General features: G+C 57.7%; 2 protein-coding genes and 1 long non-coding RNA gene across 3 annotated transcripts; 1 reads left to right on the forward strand and 2 right to left on the reverse strand.

Moving 5' to 3' along the window:
* The first annotated feature begins 295 nt into the window (after positions 1-295).
* Positions 296-4,722, forward strand: LOC127488015 (uncharacterized). Its single transcript, XR_007915387.2, has 2 exons — positions 296-923; positions 1,161-4,722. It is a non-coding gene; the product is annotated as an uncharacterized lncRNA (long non-coding RNA).
* Positions 4,312-8,350, reverse strand: RNF225 (ring finger protein 225). Its single transcript, XM_051841271.2, has 2 exons — positions 5,968-8,350; positions 4,312-4,672 (listed from the first exon to the last, which is right to left on the reverse strand). The coding sequence occupies exon 1, from the start codon at positions 7,144-7,146 to the stop codon at positions 6,220-6,222; it is 927 nt and encodes a 308-aa protein (XP_051697231.2). The 5' UTR covers positions 7,147-8,350; the 3' UTR covers positions 4,312-4,672; positions 5,968-6,219.
* A 144-nt stretch (positions 8,351-8,494) lies between these two features.
* Positions 8,495-15,207, reverse strand: RPS5 (ribosomal protein S5). Its single transcript, XM_002721896.5, has 6 exons — positions 14,055-15,207; positions 13,350-13,458; positions 9,874-10,083; positions 9,605-9,733; positions 8,695-8,793; positions 8,495-8,611 (listed from the first exon to the last, which is right to left on the reverse strand). The coding sequence occupies exons 2-6, from the start codon at positions 13,455-13,457 to the stop codon at positions 8,543-8,545; spliced, it is 615 nt and encodes a 204-aa protein (XP_002721942.1). The 5' UTR covers position 13,458; positions 14,055-15,207; the 3' UTR covers positions 8,495-8,542.
* Between the last annotated feature and the right edge of the window lie 3,884 nt (positions 15,208-19,091).

Here is a 19,091-nt window from a genome sequence, read left to right on the forward strand (position 1 = left end):
AGCCGCCTCCGCACGGCGCGAGCGGGGGACGCAGCCGCGGGGAGGCGCGGCCATTCCCCAGGTGGGAGCCGCGGGCCGGTGAAGCGACGATAACGACCCCCGCCCCTGAGCTGCGGCAGCCGCCTGCGCGGACGTCTCTCCGGCCGCACAGCTACAGCCAGGGCAACGCCGGAAGTCCCGCCCCGCTCCCTCGGCTGCTGCCTCGGTTACCGCAGCGCCCGCTTCACATTGTGACGTCATTTCCCGGCTCCGCGCGCTATACCGCTTGGTCGTTGTCAAGGCGACAGGGGGCGGGGCGGGCGTCTGAAGGACGCGTGGAACTGGCGTTTCCCTTTAGAGATGCCGCCGCGCGTCCAATCAGACGTAGCCGGGGACGGCCCGGGGCTGGCGTTTCTGGGCGGGCCGCGCCGGCGGGGGCGGGCCTTCCGGTGTCCGCGGCAGACGGTTGCTTTAGGACCACCAGACGGGTTAGGGCCGCGTCCAGTAGGCGCTCCGGGTCCGCGAAAACCCGGCGCGGGAAGGCGCGAGACCCGGAGAGAGGAGCTGACCGCAGGGATGTCCCGCTGAGCCCCGGCGTCCCGGCTGTAGAGGTGGCCTCGTTGTGTCCGCCGGAGCAAAATGTCTGTGCCCGCGGCCTCCCCGGAGTCACCCCCTCTGCGTGGTGTTCTCTTGACCGAGCGGGAGAGGGAGGGTCAGAAAAACGTCCTGGCCAGGGGTCCGGGGTCGTGGGAGGAGGGAGACGGGCGGTTGGATTTTGGGTGTGTTGAGTCTTCGTTGCCCCACTCGTATAGGCCCCTGCACAGACGCAAAGGTGTGGATGCCGGGGACAGGTTGACCTGCGCACGGCCACGGCTCGAAGCCCCTGCCCCGTAGCAGACCCCGTGTCTGCCGTCCCAGATCAAGAGGGCCTGGTAGACCGGCGGGTGAGCAAGTGGTTGAGTGTGTCCGAGGCAAGGGCTCGGCAGGAGGCTGGCGGGGCGACCGCGCCCCCCGGGAGTCTTGGCCTCTTTCTTAGAGGCCGTGGTCCTTCGTCTTCTGGGAGGAGCATCTAGCGCAGGCTGAGAACGTCGCATTCGCAGTTCTCCTGTTCGAAGCCGCCAGCTTCTTCGCTGTCCTTAGCCAGAACTCTGTTCCCTCTGCTCTTCTCGCGTCTCCCCTAGAAGCCGCGGTTGGCGCCACCTCTTCTCTCAAGCACCCTCACGCAGTCTTCAGAGGCGCATGAGCAGCTGGGACAGGTACAAGTCTCTCGTCTTCAGAGCAGCCGATGTCCGGCTGAGTCACCGTCAGACGCCAGGCACTGACGTGGGGGTTGAGAATCCGCTGGGCTTTGCCTGCGCGCCTTCCCTGGACGTTCAGTTTGTGAAGGTCATTGCTTTTCCCTAGGTGTGGATTTTTCTCACCTCCCAAAATCTATCACGAGGTGGGTTGGTCTCTGCTGGGCTGGACTCTCACGAATCGGTCCGCAGGTGAACAACACGAACTCTTCAGTCACCTGTGGCAGTAAGGCCCTGAGGTTACCTGAACCTGGGGACTGCACGGGGTGGGCTCCCACATGCCACCTTGTTTTCTTAACATTTATTTTAAATGCATTATTTGGAAGGCACAGAGAGACAGAGACGGACAATGCAGAGGGCTATTTCATCATCTGATTCATTCCCCAAATGCCCACAAAGAGCAGGCCAAATCTAAGAGCCTAGAACTCATTTCTGGGTTCCTAATATGGCTGATAAGGACCCAAATACCTCCCAGGGCATGGATTCGGAAGCAGAGTCAGGACTGGAACCCAGGTGCTACAATGGAGGATACCAGTATCCCAAGTGCTGTCTTATCCACTGGCCCAGATGCCCATCCCTCTCATCCTCTTTTAAATAGATTTATTTTATTTATTTGAAAGGAAGAGTTAGAAAGAGAGAGAGGGAGAGACAGAGAGAGTTCTTCCATCTACTGGTTCACTGCACAAACGGCTGCAATGGCCAGGACTGGGCCAGGACAAAGCCAGGAGTCAGGAGCTTCTTCCCAGTCTGCCACGTGGGTGCAGGGGCCCAAGCACCTGGGCCATCCTCTGCTGCTTTCCCAGGCACATTAGTAGGGAGCTGGATCAGAAGTGGAGCAGCTGGGACATGAACAAGTGCCTGTATGGGATGCCAGCATCACAGGTGGCTGCTTTATCTACTACGCCACAACGCTGGCCCTGTCCCTCCCTCCCACTTTCCTGATGGCTTCCCTGACGGCTTCCCTGACTGCAGTCCCCTAGCTGTGTCCCACTCACTGTCCATTTATCTATTTTTAAAAAATTTTTTATTTGAAAGTTATAAGAGAGGCAGAGACAAAAAGGTCTTCCATCTGCTGGTTCACTCCCCACAGGGCCCAAGTGGCTGCAGCTGGGCTGATCCAAAGCTGGGAGCCAGCTTTCCCAGGCCATAGCAGAGAGCTGGATCAGAAGTGGAGCAGCCAGGACTTGAACAGGCGCCGGTAGCAACTCTGGCCTCAGACTTCTGGTTGGCTCTCTATTTGGGCGGGGCTTCCCTGCCCCTCCCACAAGGCCAGTGGAGGAAATGGGATGCTCCAGCAATGGAAGTCGCTCCTCTGGGCTGTGGCCTCTCCTGAGCACCTCTGCTTTCCCAGCGTGGCCTGCCGTGGGAGTGAGGCCCAGGGTGTAGCAGAGAACTACAGTTGTGGGGCGGGGAAAGGAGAAACCCAGGCTGCCAGGGCGAGCCGTGGAGATGGAAGGGGTTTTTCAGTCCTTGGACCCGGCATCGAATTGTCGACCTGTCCTACTGGTCAGCCTGCATTTCCCTGTTTGTCAGCCTGGACTTTGCTGCTCCCAGGTTCCAGACAGTCCCTTCTCTTGGCCCCTAACCAGAAGAGGAGGCCGCGATGGCCAGGGATGGGTCTGGCGTGGGCAGAACCCTCTCTGCCCTTCGCTGAAGAAGTGCTGGCAGGGTCCCCGTCAACGGAGCCCCTGGGGGTGGGGAGCTGGGGATCCCCAAGAGCTTGGCAGCTGGGACAGTGCTGCCTGACGATGGCTCTCTCCACTCAGCAGCCTGGACCTCATCTGCCACCCAGGACAGCCCGTCCCAAGGTGCCTTGGTGCACCCCTGGTACAGAGAAGGCATTCAGTGATGACTTGTAGGTGAATGCATTCTCTGCGTCGCTCACTTTACAGGAGAGAACCCAGATCTGGCCTGTTCCAGATGCTGAGGCTGCCCCTTCTCTTGGGCAAGCCTGGTGCCTGAAGTGCCAAGAGGTACCAGCAGAGGGAGGGTGCGGCGGGATGGGGTAGGCAGAGCAAGGGCTGAGAGGCTGTGTCTCCAGAACCGTGGAGTAGGTGGTGCTGAGGCCAGTGGGCGAGAGTGGGGAGGGGCACCCCATGATCCTGGCTTGGGCAGTTTCCAGGGGCCCCTTGTGAGCAGTGGGCGGGCAGGCACCGAGGTACTAATCAGCAGACAGGGATGCTCTTGGGAGGAGAGAATGAGGCCTCAGGCTCCCAGCTGGGAGGGTGGAGAAGTCACAGCAGCCTCTAGGAGGGAGGGGCCGACCCCACTGGCCACCCTCAGCCATCACCTTGTCTCCCCAGGCCCCCTGCCTTTGTGCAGGCTATGCCATCGACCTCGGTTCCAGCTTCTGAGCACCCTTGACAGTAACTGAGGTTCCCTCCTCCAGGCACCCTTCCTGGACCATCCTCAGGCAGTATCCTCTCCCCCTGTGGGTCAGTCCAGGCCAGGTCCACTCCTGCCCACCTTCACGCCCCCAGGATGTGATGGGGAGAGAAAAGTTGAGGGAGATCTTTGAGACCATACAGTAGGTTGAATAATGGCACCCAAAGATATGCATGTCCTAATTCCTGGACTTTGTGATCCCGTTACATTACTTGGCAAAATGGACTTTGCAGGTATAAATAAATTCAGATTATTCTGTATTATCTGGGTGGGCCCAGTACTCCCAGTGTCCTTAAAGGGAAAGAGGATGGAGGCAGGCATTGGCCTAGCCACTTAGATGCTGCTTAGCATGCGTGCCACGTGGGAGTGCCTGGGTTGAGTCTCAGCTTAGCTGCCAGTTCCAGCTTCCTGCTGATGCACTCTGGGAGGCATTCGGTGATGACTCAACTACTTGGGTCTGCCGCCCACATGGAAGATGTAGATGGAGTTCCTGGCTTCTGGTTTGACCTGGCTCAACCCCGCTGTCACAGGCATTTGGGGGACTGAACCAACAGAAGGGAGACAATTCTCTATCTCTGCCTTTTAAACAAAATAAAGAGGTTAGCAGGAGGGTCTTAGAGAGATTGGAAGATGCTGTGCTGCTGGTCTTTTTTTAAGATTTATTTATTTATTTGAAAGAGAGGAGAGCAGAGAGGGAGGTTTTCTATCCGCTGGTTCACTCCCCAATTGGCCACAACGTCCAGAGCTGCGCCGATCTGAAGCCAGGAGCCAGGAGTTTCTTCTGGGTCTCCCACATGAGTGCAGGGGCCCAAGGACTTGGGCCATCTTGTACAGCTTTCCCAGGCCACAGCAAAGAGCTGGATCGGAAGTGGAGCAGCCAGGATCCAAACCAGTGCCCATGTGGGATGCTGGCACTCAGACAGCAGCTTACCCTGCCACGCCATAGCACTGGCCCCGCTGATGGTCTTGAAGAAGCCATGAGCCAAGAAATGCACCTCTAAAAGCTGGAAAACCTACATGAATAGATTGTCTTTTAGAGGTGATAAAACATGTGTCCTTCTAAGCATTGGATTTGGGAGTCATTTGTTACAGTAACCGGAGAAAAACACAGATGGCCAATCCTGCTCCTACCTAGCCAGGTTTCCTCCCTGTGAGGCTGGGCTGTGGCTGCTCAGTGACCCAGTCCACTGATCCTACCCCGTGGGTGACCTCGGCACCCAGTGTGGGCCAGGAGCTGGGCTGGAAGGCACACCCTGGGACTCCCTCAGGCTCATCTCCAGAAGCAGCAGCTCACGCCAAAACTAGCTCCACAGAGACGTGGAGGTCGGGAGCGTGGGGAGTCCACAAGCACTCCCAGACTGCCCCCCACTGTATGTCAGGTGCTGAGAACAGGAGAGTGAACACCTCAAACCAGAGCCTCCGGCCACACAGAAGTCTGTGCTAGGTGCTCACCCCAACACATAGCACCCTGTCCCCAGATGAGGTGAGACAGAACAGGGGCTCCAGGGCCTGGGAGAAGGTGTATAAGGTGTGTCAGTCTTCACAGAGGGCAGCTGCCTTATACCCCTCTGCGACTAACCCAAGAGGGCTTCTGGGAAGAGGAGGACAGGAGCCCATGTGCCACCTTCCCTGGAGGCCACTGTCCACTAAGAAAGCTGAGGATGCAGCTGGGGACACCGGGCAGGCTGGGCAGGGCTGATGGAGCCCTGGAGGAGAAAATGCAGTGACTGATCCTGAGAAAGTAAATGAAGGTGTTGGGGCTTCTGGTGCCAGGGAGACCCGGGATGCCCTCCTCCTTTTGACCTCTCTGAGCCATGGTGACCACAGCTGCCCCACAGTATGCTGAGGATCCCAGGAGCTGGGACCCACAGGGGAAGTTGAGACCCCAGATGTAAGACTGGGGTAGAAGCCAGGCCCTCCTCAGCCCTAGCCGGGCCACCCCCGCCCCTCTGAGCCCAAGCTGCAGCCAGGATCAACCTGTAGACCACAGAGTCCCACTTAGGCCCAACTTGGAGGCAGCAGATAGGTTGGGGGCAGTGACTGTCCCTTGCAATGGGCCAGTAGGGGAGGGGTCAAGATCAGGGAATAATAGTCCAAGACAGGGGTCCAGCCACATGCAGGGAGCCCAGCGCATGCAGCCCTTGGGCTGGCCGAGGACACTCCCCAGGGCTGCGCAGTGATGACCCGGACACCTGCTGCATCACCCTTGCCACCCTCTGGTCCCTGGCCTTCCACAAAGGCGCTGGGACGCGCCTGACTGGACCCCACGGAGATCAGGCTCGGGGGCATGCCCCAGCAAGATCCTTACCGGGACCGCCATCAGGGTTCCCTCAGCTGATGGCCACAGGAGTCGGTCAGAGGGTCCTCCGGTTGGACCCCTGTATGGAGACCGTGGCAGTTACTCCTTGAGAGGGTTCTTGTCCGTGGTGACGCCGCCAGGGATCCTGTGCTCCACCAGGCCCCGGTCTGGGAAATGGGTGACTGCCAGGCACCTGCTAAGCTCCCCAAGAAGGCACGCAGGTCTCTGGGCCCAGAGGCAGGGCCTGCAGCACCAATACATTTACTGCGCTGCCCCCACGAGGTCAGATGACCTGTCCATCGGTCCCTCTGGATCTGTGGGGTCCTCCAGGCCCTCCCCAGCCTTCTGGGAGGCCTCCACATCCCCCAGGGTGGAGTCCAGGGCAGCGCCTGTGGAGCCGGACGTCCAGCCGGGGGTCCAGGGCGCCTCCGGCGTGGTCCGCGGTGGGAACCAGAAGGCAGGCGCCGGGGCGAGCTCCACAAGCTGGGGCCGCGCGGGGCCCGACGAGGAGGCGTGCGGGATGAGGAAGAAGATGTAGACGCCGGAGACCACCAGGCCGGCGGCCACCAGCACGGCCAGCGCCACGGCTGCGTTGAAGGCCCAGGCCGGGCTGCTCAGCGACAGGCGGCGCGACAGCGGACGGCCGAGGCGCAGCGGCGGCGGCGGCGGCGGCACACGCGCGGCGCGGGCCTTGCGCGACCCCGGCAGCGGCGGCGGCGGCCGCAGGTAGAGCAGCCCGCGGCGGCGGTCGAAGCGCACCGAGCCCTGGCGCGGCAGCGGTGTGCCCGCGTCGCGGGGCAGCAGGCCCGGCTGCGTGGGCAGGGAGGGCAGCCCGCGGCGTGGAGCCAGCCGGGTGGGAGCGCGGCACACGGGGCAGGCCACCGCGTCGCCCCCGCCTGCTGTGGCCAGCGACAGGCGAGCCAGGCACTCGAGGCAGAAGACGTGGCCGCAGTCCAGGCGCTTGGGCAGCTTGAACACGCCGTCGAAGGGCGACACACAGATGAGGCACTCCACGGGGGACGCCGGGGGCAGGATGGGGCTGGAGCCGGGGCCGCTGTCCCCTTCCTCCTCGTCCTCGTCCTGGCCTCCGCTCACAGAGCGAGGTGCGGACAGCGAGCCTGGGGAGCTGGGGTCGGATCCCTGAGGGGCCTGGGGGCGGCGGAGCCAAGGCAGCCGAGGACAAGGCATTCAGACTAGGCCTTTGAGGAGTGGTCCGGTGGGGGGCTGAGGCGGCAGAAGCCTGGAGGGCAGTCTGGGAGGCCAGCAAGGACTCCAGGGAGGAGCGGATTCCCCCAGAATAGAGCACGGTCGTCCAAACAGGGCAGCTACCTCCACAGGGGCAGAGACGACACGGTGAGGACAGAGCAGAGGAGCCGCTGATGGGAGATCGTCCCCACCCAGGGGAGAACTGAGCCACTCCACAAGCCCCTCCTGAGACTCCAGGTGAGTCTAGAGTGACAGGTACCCAGCAACAGAGGCCACAGACCCGTAAAGGCCAGGGGCTCCCGCACAGCACAGACCCCAGGCAGCACCACGCAGGGACCCCTCCTACCTGCGACACCTCCTTCCCTCTGGCTGGTGGCCTGTCCCCGCCAGTTCTGACCTCTCTGGCCTGACTGGCTTGGGTATGTTTAGTGTCCCTCCCTAGGGGAGGGTACCTAACCTGGGGCCACTCCCTCCAGGACCAAGGCAGCCACGGAACCTGTCCAACAGCCTGCCGCGCAGCCTGGGCCAGTCCTGCCAGAATGAACGCCAAAGCCTGACCCGCACCGGATGGTGGAGGTGGAGATGACACACTGAGCATGGGCTCAACCCACCGAAAACCTCCTGATGAACCCTGGCTTGGAAGGCCTGGGCCAGCGCTGTGGCATAGTAGGCTAAGCCTCCACCTGTGGTGCTGGCATCCCAGACAGGTGCGTTTGTATCCTGGCTGCTTCGCTTCTGATCCGGCGCTCTGCTACAGCCTGGCAAAGCAGCAGCAGATGGCCCAGTGCTTGGGCCCCTGCACCCGCATGGGAGACCAGGGAAGCTCCTGGCTTCAGCTTGGCCCAGATCCAGGCGTTGCAGCCACTTAGGGAGTGGACCACAAAGACCTATCTGTCTCTCCCACTATGTCTGTAACTCTACCTCTCAGATAAATAAAACTTAAAAAAAAAGGGGGGGGGCGGGTATGGGGGCCCTGGGCCGTAGCCATCAACCATGGTCAGAATGAAGCCACATGATGGTGGATCTCACGAATCCCAGGGTGTGGCCAGCAGACAGAGTGGAGAATGTGGCCTAGAACACAGGCCCTCACTCCCTGAACTGGACGATGTTTCCAGGTAACAGGGTCCAGGATGGTTAGCTCCCAACAAAGCCCCTTCCCAGCCCAGTGCTGTCTGACGTGCCAATTCCTCAGCTAGAACCCTCCAGGCAGACTGAGCTACAGCTGACACCATGGTTCTGCCAGAAGAGCCCCTACAGACTAAGCAGCAGCCCCCAGGCCGCCATGGCCACACTGCCCCCTGCCCCAAGGATGGACAACGACACAGCAGAGTGGAGCCGCTCCAAAGGCAGAAAGGTTTATTGGGCAGCAGCTGGGAACTCAGCGGTTGGACTTGGCCACACGCTCCAGCTCATCCTTCTTCTTGATGGCATAGGAGTTGGAAGAACCCTACAAAGAGACCAGGTTAGCTGCAGATGGAGGACTACCCCCAAACATCACCTGACCCTCCCAGCCCCAGTGCCCCCACACACCTTGGCAGCGTTGATGAGCTCGTCTGCCAGGCACTCGGCGATGGTCTTGATGTTCCGGAAGGCAGCCTCCCGAGCGCCTGTGCACAGCAGCCAAATGGCCTAGAAATACGGGGGTCAGGCTAAGCCCAGTGCCCTCAGCAGACGCAGGCGATCACCCCATCACTCACGGCCAGAAACAGAGGCAGGTGCTATCCTGCCGGATCTCAGATCAGTTACAGGGCAGAAAAGGCACAGCCCGAGGTTACGTCCTTAATGGTAGAAGACCTGAAGCCTACCTACCGTGACAGAAAACACAATGCATGCTCTCGACCTGGACCCTTGACTGACAAGGAAACTCAAGGGCATGCTGGGGGCAGACGTACAGATGGAACAGTAGCTGGCTCATTTATTACTACCGTTACGTTTCTTGGGGGTATGGTGAGCATGTGGTACAGTGGGCTGTGATGTTACTTCAGTGTAGGTTTGAGTTCTGGCTACTCTGCTTCTGAGCCAGCTCCCCGTTAATGTGCCTGGCAGGGAAGCAGCAGATAATGGCTCAGGTACTTGAGCACTCTCCACCCACACAGAACTGGATGGAATTCCTGGTTCCTGGATTTGGACTGGGGCTCAGCCCAGCTGTTGTACTTCCTCTTTCCCTGTCACCCTGCCTTTCAAGTAATTGAATCTTAAAAAAAAAAAAAAAAAAGATGGGGTGGGGTGGGATAGAATGATGGGAATGTATTTGGGGGAAAATGACAATGTCTGCAACCAAATCTCAAATGATCCAAGAATAAAAAGGGTGCATGTGAGCACACCTGGCTGAAATCAGACCTCAGCCTAATGTAGGCCAGAGGGCAGAGCCTGGATCTGTCCTGCACCAGGTGGCAAGGCAGCCAAGCTCCTGGAGAAGTGCAGCTCCAGCTAAACACACCTGATTCACACGGCGCAGCGGGGACACATCGACAGCCTGTCGTCGCACTGTCCCAGCTCGCCCAATGCGTGTTGAGTCCTCTCGGGGGCCGCTGTTGATGATGGCGTTCACCAGGACCTGCAGAGGGTTCTGGGAGAGAGGGGGTTATGAGACCACGCACCCCACACCTGTAACAGGGAAATCGCACCCACAGGGGATGAGCCTGCACGCGCACCATGGGCTTTGGGTGTGTTAAGGGCACAGCTGGACGCTCTGCCTCAGAGGCCTACCTCACCAGTAAGCAGGTGGATGATCTCAAAGGCATGCTTGACAATGCGCACGGTCATGAGCTTCTTGCCATTGTTGCGGCCGTGCATCATCATGGAGTTGGTGAGGCGCTCCACGATGGGGCACTGTGCTTTGCGGAAGCGCTTGGCAGCATACCGCCCCGCGCTGTGGGGCAGGTACTTGGCATACTTCTCCTTCACCGCAATGTAGTCCTGGAACAGCGAGACACAAAGGGGCCCTGCTCAGGTTCAGGCCCTCAGCCAGGGCCTAAGCATCCACTCAGGGCATGCAATCCCTGCCTGCCTCTCCAAGAACATAGATGAGAACTCTTCCCACCATGAGAATATGAAATATAAATAAGTGATTCATATGAAGTCATTAAAAAGAGCACTTCTGGGGCCAGTGCTGTGGCACAGGTTAATCCTCCACCCGCAGCACCAGTATCCCATATGGGCACCGGTTCGAGTTCCGCTGCTCCTCTTCCGATCCAGCTCTCTGCTGTGGCCCAGGAGGGCAGTGGAAAATGGCCCAAGTGCTTGGGCCCCTGCACCCACATGGAAAACCCAGAGGTGTTCCAAGTGGCTCCTGAGCAACCCAGCACTGGCTGTTGCAGCCATTTAGGGAGTGAACAGGATGGAAGACCTTTCCCTGTCTCCCTCTCGCTGTAACTCTGTCAAATAAATAAAATCCCCCCCCCCCCAAAAGGCACTTACACTAATGAGAAACCAAGAGTCGTGATCCCAGTTTTTAAAAATAAAGTTCCCTGGCCGGCGCCTTGGCTCACTAGGCTAATCCTCCGCCTAGCGGCACCGGCACACCGGGTTCTAGTCCCGGTCGGGGCGCCGGATTCTGTCCCGGTTGCCCCTCTTCCAGGCCAGCTCTCTGCTGTGGCCAGGGAGTGCAGTGGAGGATGGCCCAGGTGCTTGGGCCCTGCACCCCATGGGAGACCAGGAAAAGCACCTGGCTCCTGGCATCGGATCAGCGCAGTGCGCCGGCGGCCGCGGCGGCCATTGGAGGGTGAACCAACGGCAAAAGGAAGACCTTTCTCTCTGTCTCACTCTCTCACTGTCCACTCTGCCTGTCAAAAAAAAAAAAAAAAAAAAAAAAAAAAAAAAGAAAGAAAAAAAGTTCCCTGGGCAGTGTTCAGACTACTGTTCGAACTGCAAGCTGGGATCCCAGAAACTCCTACTGGAGTGCCTCTCAGTTTTGAGTCCTGGCTCTTTCTGTTCCAGCTTCCTGCTAAGGCACACCCCGAGAGGCAGCAGTGCTAACTTTTAAGTGATTGGTTTCCTCCCACCCACGTGGAAAACCTGGATTGAGTTTTTGACTTCAGCTTAACTATTGCGTGTATTTGGGGGGTGGGGGTGAACTAGCAGACTAGGGTTCTTGTACAAGTAAATTTAATGTCATGTGTATACAGAAGGCCCTACTCTCAACAGCTCCATTTCAAAATGTACTCAGGGGGCCAGCGCTGTGGCACAGTGGGTTAACGCCCTGGCCTGAAGCGCCAGCATCCCATGTGGGTGTTGGTATGAGACCCGGCTGCTCCACTTCCAATCCAGCTCTCTGGGATGGCCTGGGAAAGCAGTGGAAGATGGCTCAAGTGCTTGGGCCCCTGCACCCACGTGGGAGACCCAGAAGAAGCTCCTGGCTTCAGATTGGCACAGCTCTGGCAGTTGCAGCCAACTGGGGAGTGAACCATCGGATGGAAGACCTCTTTCTCTGTGTAACTTTCAAATAAATGTTAAAAAAATGTACTCAGGGTCATTCTGTCATGTTCAAGTGCAAATATTCAACAGCTGGGGCTTTGTCAGCCCAAAGCTGGGAGCCCAGAGATTCTTCTAGGTCTCCAACATGGGTGCAAGGGCCCAACACTTGGGCCATCTTCTGCTGCTTTCCCAATTGCATTGGCAGGGAGCTGGATCAGAAGTGGAGCAGGTAAAACTTGACCTGGTGCCCATATGAGATGCCCGCATCACAGATGCAGGCTTAACCAATGTAATCAGAAAACTTGTTAAAATTTATTTGAAAGGCAGGCTGGAAACCAGTAGAAGATGACCCAAGTGCTTGGGCCCCTGCTCCCGCGTGGGAGACCCAGAAGAGGCTCCTGGCTCCTTATCAATGCAGCTCTGGCATTGCGGCCAACTGGATGGAAGACCTCTTTCTCTCTCTGCCTTTCCTTCTCTCTGTGTAACTCTGCCTTTCAAATAAGTCAATAAATCTTAAAGAAAAAAAAGAGGGCAGAGTGACAAATTGTGCTATCTCCCATCTGTTGATTCATTCTCCAAATGGCCACAACACAGGACTGGGCCAAGTCAAAGCCAGGAGCCAGGAACTCCAATTGGATCTCCCACATGGGTGGCAGGAAATATTTGGGCCACTACCCACTGATTTCCCAGCTGCATTAGCAGGGAAATGGCTAAGAAACAAAGTAGCACGAATCTGAACCAGGATTCTGGTATGGGATGACACCCAGCCACACAAAACATAACTTTAGTAATTCTTAACAGAGGAAGTACCCACCAAAACCAGAGTTCTAGGGCTCAGAGAGTTCTTGGGACGAGTGGGAAGACAGGGGGAAAATGCAAGCAGGGCAGACAATCCTGCGTTGGAGACCCACACTCCATGTCCAGACGCCTGGGTCTGGCCCAGCTCTGCTCCTGACTCCAGCGTCCTGCTCATGCAGACTCGGATACAGCAGGTGACAGCTCAAGCAGCTGGGTCCCCTGTGGGAGATGTGGCCATCCCATATGGGCATTGGGGGAGTGAACAAGGGACTAGGGAAACTGCCTCTCAAGTCAAAAAAAAAAAAAAAAAAAAAAAAAAAAGAAGAAAAAGATTATATAAAAACCACTATCTGGGGCCAGTGTTGCGGTGCAGCAAGTTGAACCACTGCTTGTGATGCCAGCATCCCTTATCAGTGCTGGTCTCAGTCCTAGGTGTTCTGCTTCTGATTCAGTTTCCTGCTGACACAAGAGAGAAGGCAGTGGATGGGGCTGGTGGCTTCTGGCTTTGGCCTGCCCCAACCCTGGCTGCTGCAGCCACTTAGGGAGTGAACCAGTGCCCCTCTCCTCCTCTGTGCTCATCTGCCTTTCAAATAAATAAGTCTTGACATTAAGAAAGCAGTAAAGTCCACTATTTCAGATTTAAACCTTAATGTAAGAATAAAGGAGCAGCTTCTCCCACAGGCAGTGCTGAAAACCGGGTGCCCACACACAACAAAACCGGCTCACACGTCAGTGAAATTCAAGTCATCTGCTTCACCAGAAGCAGATGTGATGTGGCATTTCTTTGGAAAAGAAAACATCTCAAGACAAAACTTTAGCAACCTCTGGGCAAGACCTGCAAAACAGGGTGAAGTGGTCCAGGGATTCCTCCTTTACCTGTTCTGATTTGGGGGACAACTGTGTCAAATGTCCCTTAGAAGAACGCAGATCTGCCCCAACTCTGTCAGGACGACCGCCCCCACTCCTCTCACCTGCAGGGAAATGTCATTGATCTGCACGTCGTCAGTGCTCCACTTCCCAAACAGCTTGATGTCCGGGGTTTCTGCCACCGCAGGTGCTGCTGTCTCCCACTCGGTCATCCTGCAGACGAGAAAGAACTGAGAACCAGGCCAACCTGGAGCGCAGGACACTGACATCCGCCCCATCCTGTGGTCGATCAGGGAGTCAGGAGGCGCCAAACGCGGTCAACATCCTCTCGAACCCCAAAACACCGCTCAGCTGTCCATCACGCAAGGTCAACGCCCAGGATCGCGCAGTCCCCCGGCCACCAGCTGCTGCTGCTACGCACGACGGGCCGCAGCAGCTCGGCAGGTGTCGCTGAACACACGCTCTGAACACTGCACCCGCCAGCAGCACCAACGCCAAAGTTCCCGTCCTTAGCCGGCACTGAGGCCTGCTCCCGCGGAGAAAACGCGTTCGCAGCACAGAGCATCACGAAGCAGTAAGTCCACCTATTTCCGCGTACAACTGCAAACCCTAAAACCGCCGAGCCGCACAGCGCCAGGACTAACTCCGCCCGCGCCCGTTTCCCCACGTTCTTTTCCCGTACAAAAAGGCGAGGCCAAACGAGGGAAGGAACCGGGCCGAGGGGCCCGCCCACGGCTCCCCGCAAGCCCCGGGACCTTCGTCGCTCGGAGCGCTGACCCCGGCAGCCTCCCTCGAGCGAACAGACTCACCTGAGGGTGCAGCCCAGGCGCCTCACTGCCTCGCGCTGCACCACGCGCTGCCCTAGCACAGACAGGAAGAGGCCGCGCGTAGCGGGCCGACGCTTTTAAGTGGATCGAAAACTTCCGGGTCAGCAGCGCCGACGCGTGCGCAGAACAGGCACGTAAGTTCACGGACCAATCCGGAACAAGGATGTAAAGGCGCCCTTTGGGCCAGACGGAACACGTAGCTCCTCTGCGCGTGCGCACACATAGAAACAACCCCATAGCGGGCCTGGCGGATGTCCCGAACTCGCTCGGTCTCGCGGGCCTCTGCACAGGCGCAGTCATCTCTCTGAGGCCAACACCGCCATGTCTACAAAGGGCAGACGTCCGGCCCGCGCCCTCTTACACCCTACCAGTCGCAGTTTTCCAGTACGGTAGCCCGTCCGGCACCCGCTTGTTCCTCACTGCGATCACAGCAGCCTCACAGCACGCGTGCGATACGTGGACGGGTCAGCGGAGTAGGGTCCGCGGCTCACGCGCGCCTCCGCTCGGGCCCAGTCCTCGGGCGCATGCGCAGGCCCAGGCGCGGCTCCCGCTCCCCACCTCACGGTCCGGCCTGGGCTCTCGGGCTCTGGGCGCCGCGGGTCCTGAGCCTTAGGGACTGACCCCCTTCCGGCCTGACCTCTGTCCTCAGCCCGCTCCGGACTCCCTCACCACCCCTGCGCGATGCCCCCTTCTAGAACCGTCGGGGCCGGGGAGGAGGGAGGGTCGCAGACGGGGTCTCGGGATTGCGGCGGTGGGGACCCGAGTGGGGGCCTGCCAGGACGGCGGGTCGGCTTCCCGGTCTCTGAGCGCTGTGGAGACCCTGCCCCCGGGGCGCCGCTTGAAATCGGGCTGACCTCTCCGAGGCCTGGAAGCGCGCGCTGGAGGCCAGAATGATGGGAGATAAAGTCTAGAAGTGAACGCAGGACCTCACCCCTCCACAGACACACAAGCGTCCACCTGTGCCTCCCCAGGCGCGCCGTTGAACCGGCCATTCCTGCTGGGGGCTTCCTTCTCGGGTCCTCGGTCCCCCACCCCCACCCCGAGCGGAGGCGGGAAGCTCACCCCGTCAGCCTGTCCTGGACAGCAGACCGTGAGGCTGTGGCCATGCTGCGGTCACGGGGTAGGACCCCTGCCCGTGCTACAGCTCCACCCGGTGTCCCCTTCCCCCGCTGCGTGCGGGTGGCTCCCTAGCCTAGGCGCTGAGCTGAGCTGGGAGGGAGTCAGGCCCGCTGGGCTTCCCAGAGGTGGCACCGCTGCACCCGCAGACCCAGACTCCAGGGCTGCTCCAGCCACTTGAAACTTGGCCCGGATGGTTCTCACGACCCCAGAGCTGGGTCTGGCCCCAGCTCCCCCGCCCAGGCGTGCACTTAGCAGGTGCCCAGCAGCTGTTGCTCTCCACTGGCTGACGCTAGAGATACCCCCACCTAATTCCAAGAGCGTTTCAGTTCGCAGTCCTCTGACAGCTTCCCTACAGTGGGCCCTCGGGCTGTCACGAGAGGACACAGGCCCTGAAGCTGCCGTCCACCCTGTGCAGGCATTTCTCTCTCAGTAGGGTGTGGACCAGTGTGGGGTAGCTGGTGACTGCATCTCCTGGATATGACGGAAAACCTAAAAGACAGCTTTGGAGAACAAGTGGTTTTAATGTCTTGAAATAGAAATGAGTGGGTGGCGCCGCGGCTCAATAGGCTAATCCTCCACGTAGCGGCGCCGGCACACCGGGTTCTAGTCCCAGTCGGGGCGCCGGATTCTGTCCCAGTTGCCCCTCTTCCAGGCCAGCTCTCTGCTGTGGCCCGGGAGTGCAGTGGAGGATGGCCCAAGTGCTTGGGCTCTGCACCGGCATGAGAGACCAGGAGAAGCACCTGGCTCCTGCAATTGGATCAGCGCAGTGCGCTGGCCACAGCGCGCCGGCCGTGGCAGCCATTGGAGGGTGAACCAATGGCAAAAAGGAAGACCTTTCTCTCTGTCTCTCTCTCTCACTATCCACTCTGCCTGTCAAAAAGAAAAAAAGAAAGAAAGAAAAAGAAATGAGTGAAAAACTTTTAAGGGTCCGACAATGGGACATAGAGGTTAAGCCTCCGTCTGCAGCACTGGCATCCCATAGGCACTGGTTCAAGTCCCAGCTGCTCCACTTCCACTGCTAGTGTGCTTGGGAAAGCAGTAGAAGATGGCCCAAGTGCTTGGGCCCCTGCACTCATATGAGAGACCTGGAGGATGTGTTGGCTCCTGGCTTCGGTCTGGCCTAGCTCTGGCTGTTGTGGCCATTTGGGGAGTGAGCCAGTGGATGGAAGACCTCTCTCTCTTTCTCCTCTCTGTATCTCTGCCTTTAAAATAAATTAAATATTTCTAAAGACTTTTGACCTGTTGAGGAAGTTAACTGATGACACCACAGTTCTGCGGCAGACAACAAACTGAGACTGGCTCGCTGCCCTGGGCTTCCCCCTGCCCTGGGACTGGCCAGCATGTGTGAGACTGAGCACCCAGGGATGGAGGTGGCCTGGCTGAGGTGCTTGTTATTAGAGGGGGAGTTCTGGGCCAGCCCAGTTCAGGTTTTCAGTTTGCTCACTATCAGTAGGGACCATGTGTTGCTCATCAGAGTGGCTCTGATGAACAGAATGTGCATAGCAAGGGTGGTGTGCTGGAGACAGGAGCTGGGCTGGATTTGGGCATCCTGGAACCTGGTCTTTTTTTTTTTTTTTTAATATTTTATTTGAAAGGCAGAGTTAGAGAAAAGAAGAGACAAACAGAGATTTTCCATCTGCTGTCATTCCCCAAATGGCCGCAAGAGCCAGATCTGGTCCAGGCCAAAGCCGGGAGCCTGGAACTCCATCTGAAGTGGAGAAAGGATTGAACTGGAACCTACAGGGGATGCTGGCATCACAGGTAGCAGCCCAACCTGCTGTACCACAATCCCGGCCCTGATTTTTTATTTCATTTATTTTTTTTTTAGGATTAGTTATTTGAAAGAGTTATAGGGAGAGACAGAGTATGATCTTCACCTGCTGGTACACCCCCCAGATGGCCACAATGTCAAGGGCTGGGCCAGGCAGAGGCCAGGAGCCTGGAACTCCATCCAGATCTCCCATGTGTGTGGCAGGAACCCAAGCACTTGGACCATCTTTCACTGCTTTTCCAGGCACATTTGCAGGGAGCTGGATCACAAGCAGAGCAGTGGGGCCAAGACTTGAACTGCCGCCCTGATACAGGATGCTGGTGCCCAGGCAGCAGCTTAACCCATTGTGCTACACGCCAGCTCCTGGAACCTGGTCTTTTTTTTTTTTTTTTTTTTAAGATTTATTTATTTATTTGAAAGGCAAAGTTACAGTGAGGCAGAGAGAGAGAGAGGGAGAAGGAGAGGGAGAGGCCTTCCATCCACTAGTTCTCTCCCCAAGTGGTTGCAATGGCCGGAGCTGGGCCAATCCGAAGCCAGGATCCAGGAGCTTCTTCCTGGTCTGCCACGTGAGTGCCGGGGCCCAAAGACTTGGCCCATTTTCTGCTGCTTTCCCAGGCCATAGCAAAGAGCTGGATCAGAGGTGGAGGAGCTGGGACTTGAACCGGCACCCATATGGGATGCTGACATTGCAGGTGGCAGCTTTACCTGCTTTGCCACAGTGCTGCCTCCTGGAACCTGGTCTTAATGGGGGGAGAGAGGGTGGTGGCTTGGATTTGGAATAAACCCAGAAACACATGTTGGCGACTCATGTATCCTTACTAGGTGAAGGGGAAACATGGAGGCATGAATTGAGGAAGACCTTGGCATCAGATTTATGTGAATTCAAGATGGAACCCAGACACGGAGACTAAGGGGAGTGTCTAACGACGATGACTCTGGGTGCTAAGGTTTTCCTACTCATTCCTGAAGACCAGAACGCTGGGAATGTGGCCCAGCTCAGGTACTAGGCCTGCAGAGCTGGCTTCCTGTCTGAGCTGTTGCCCCGTCTGTAAGTGGACTGGATGCTGGCAGCCACCCAGGGGTGAGGACTAGATGGATTCCTTTCCTTCATTATTAAGAGGACAGATTTCATGTAGTTCATAGGTACAATTCTAAGAACATAACGGCGCTTCCCTTCTCTCCTCACCCCAAATGAATTCCCTTAATACTCTCAGCAGCTGGGGGCCCCATGGTGCCCAGCTTTTTAGCTGATCTGCAAAGTCCAAACCCAGCCCCTCGCCCTTGGAAGTGCACGTGAATTTCCTGTTCAAGTGGTTGTTTGACTGAAATGAGACTCTCCCCTCGCCTCTGGGATGGCACCTGTGTGCTCTGGGTCCTGTTTCCCAAGCGTGGGCTGACAGGTGGGACCTACGGAGGGGCCTGGACTCCACATCCAGTGGCCACACAACAGATTGGAATGATGTGGACTGCTTGCCACCAACGGCAAGTCACCTAACCACATGCAGCCTCAGATCATCTTTAAAGTTGTTATTCCTCCATGTGCCAGATTCCAGATGCCCCCCCCCAGCCATCTCCAGCTGTTTGAGCCACCCCAGCTGAGGTTCCCGTTCATATATAGCTGCTGAACCCATATAGCTGGGGCCGGTGCTGTGGTGTAATGGGTAAAGCCACTGCCTGCGACACCAGCATCCTGTATGGGGGCCGGTTCAAGACCCAGCTGCTCCACTTCAGATCCAGCTCCCTGCTAATAACGTGTCTGGGAAAGCAGTGGAGGATGGCCCAGGTGCTTGGGCCCCTGCGTCCACGAGGGAGACCTGGATAAAGCTCTTGGCTCTTGGCTTCAGCCTGGCCCAGCCCTGTATGTTGTAGCCATTTGGAGGGTGAGCCAACAGAAGGAAGATCTCTCTGTCTCTTCCTCTCTCTCTCTCTGTAACTCTTCCAAGTAAATTAGAAAATCACACACATATATAGCTGTAAGCACAATAAAGTGGAGGAGGTTTTTTTTTGTTGTTTGTTTAAGATTTATTTATTTGAAAGGTAGAGTTATAGAGAGAGGTAGAGAGAGAGACAGAGACAGAGGCCTTCCATCTGCTGGTTCACTCTCCAAGTGGCTGCAACAGCCAGGGCTG

Source organism: Oryctolagus cuniculus, chromosome 18 (genome assembly GCF_964237555.1).
Source record: "Oryctolagus cuniculus chromosome 18, mOryCun1.1, whole genome shotgun sequence".
In the NCBI taxonomy this organism is placed as follows: domain Eukaryota; kingdom Metazoa; phylum Chordata; class Mammalia; order Lagomorpha; family Leporidae; genus Oryctolagus; species Oryctolagus cuniculus.

Excerpts from the sequence above, each read along its gene's own strand:
- RNF225 (XM_051841271.2), bottom strand. The coding sequence starts at position 7,146 with ATGCCTTGTCCTCGGCTGCCTTGGCTCCGCCGCCCCCAGGCCCCTCAG.
- RPS5 (XM_002721896.5), bottom strand. The coding sequence starts at position 13,457 with ATGACCGAGTGGGAGACAGCAGCACCTGCGGTGGCAGAAACCCCGGAC. Across the intron at positions 8,794-9,604 it reads CGCTGCGCCGTGTGAATCAG|GCCATTTGGCTGCTGTGCAC; the intron begins GTGTGTTTAGCT and ends CCGTATTTCTAG. Across the intron at positions 8,612-8,694 it reads AGCTCATCAACGCTGCCAAG|GGTTCTTCCAACTCCTATGC; the intron begins GTGTGTGGGGGC and ends GTCTCTTTGTAG.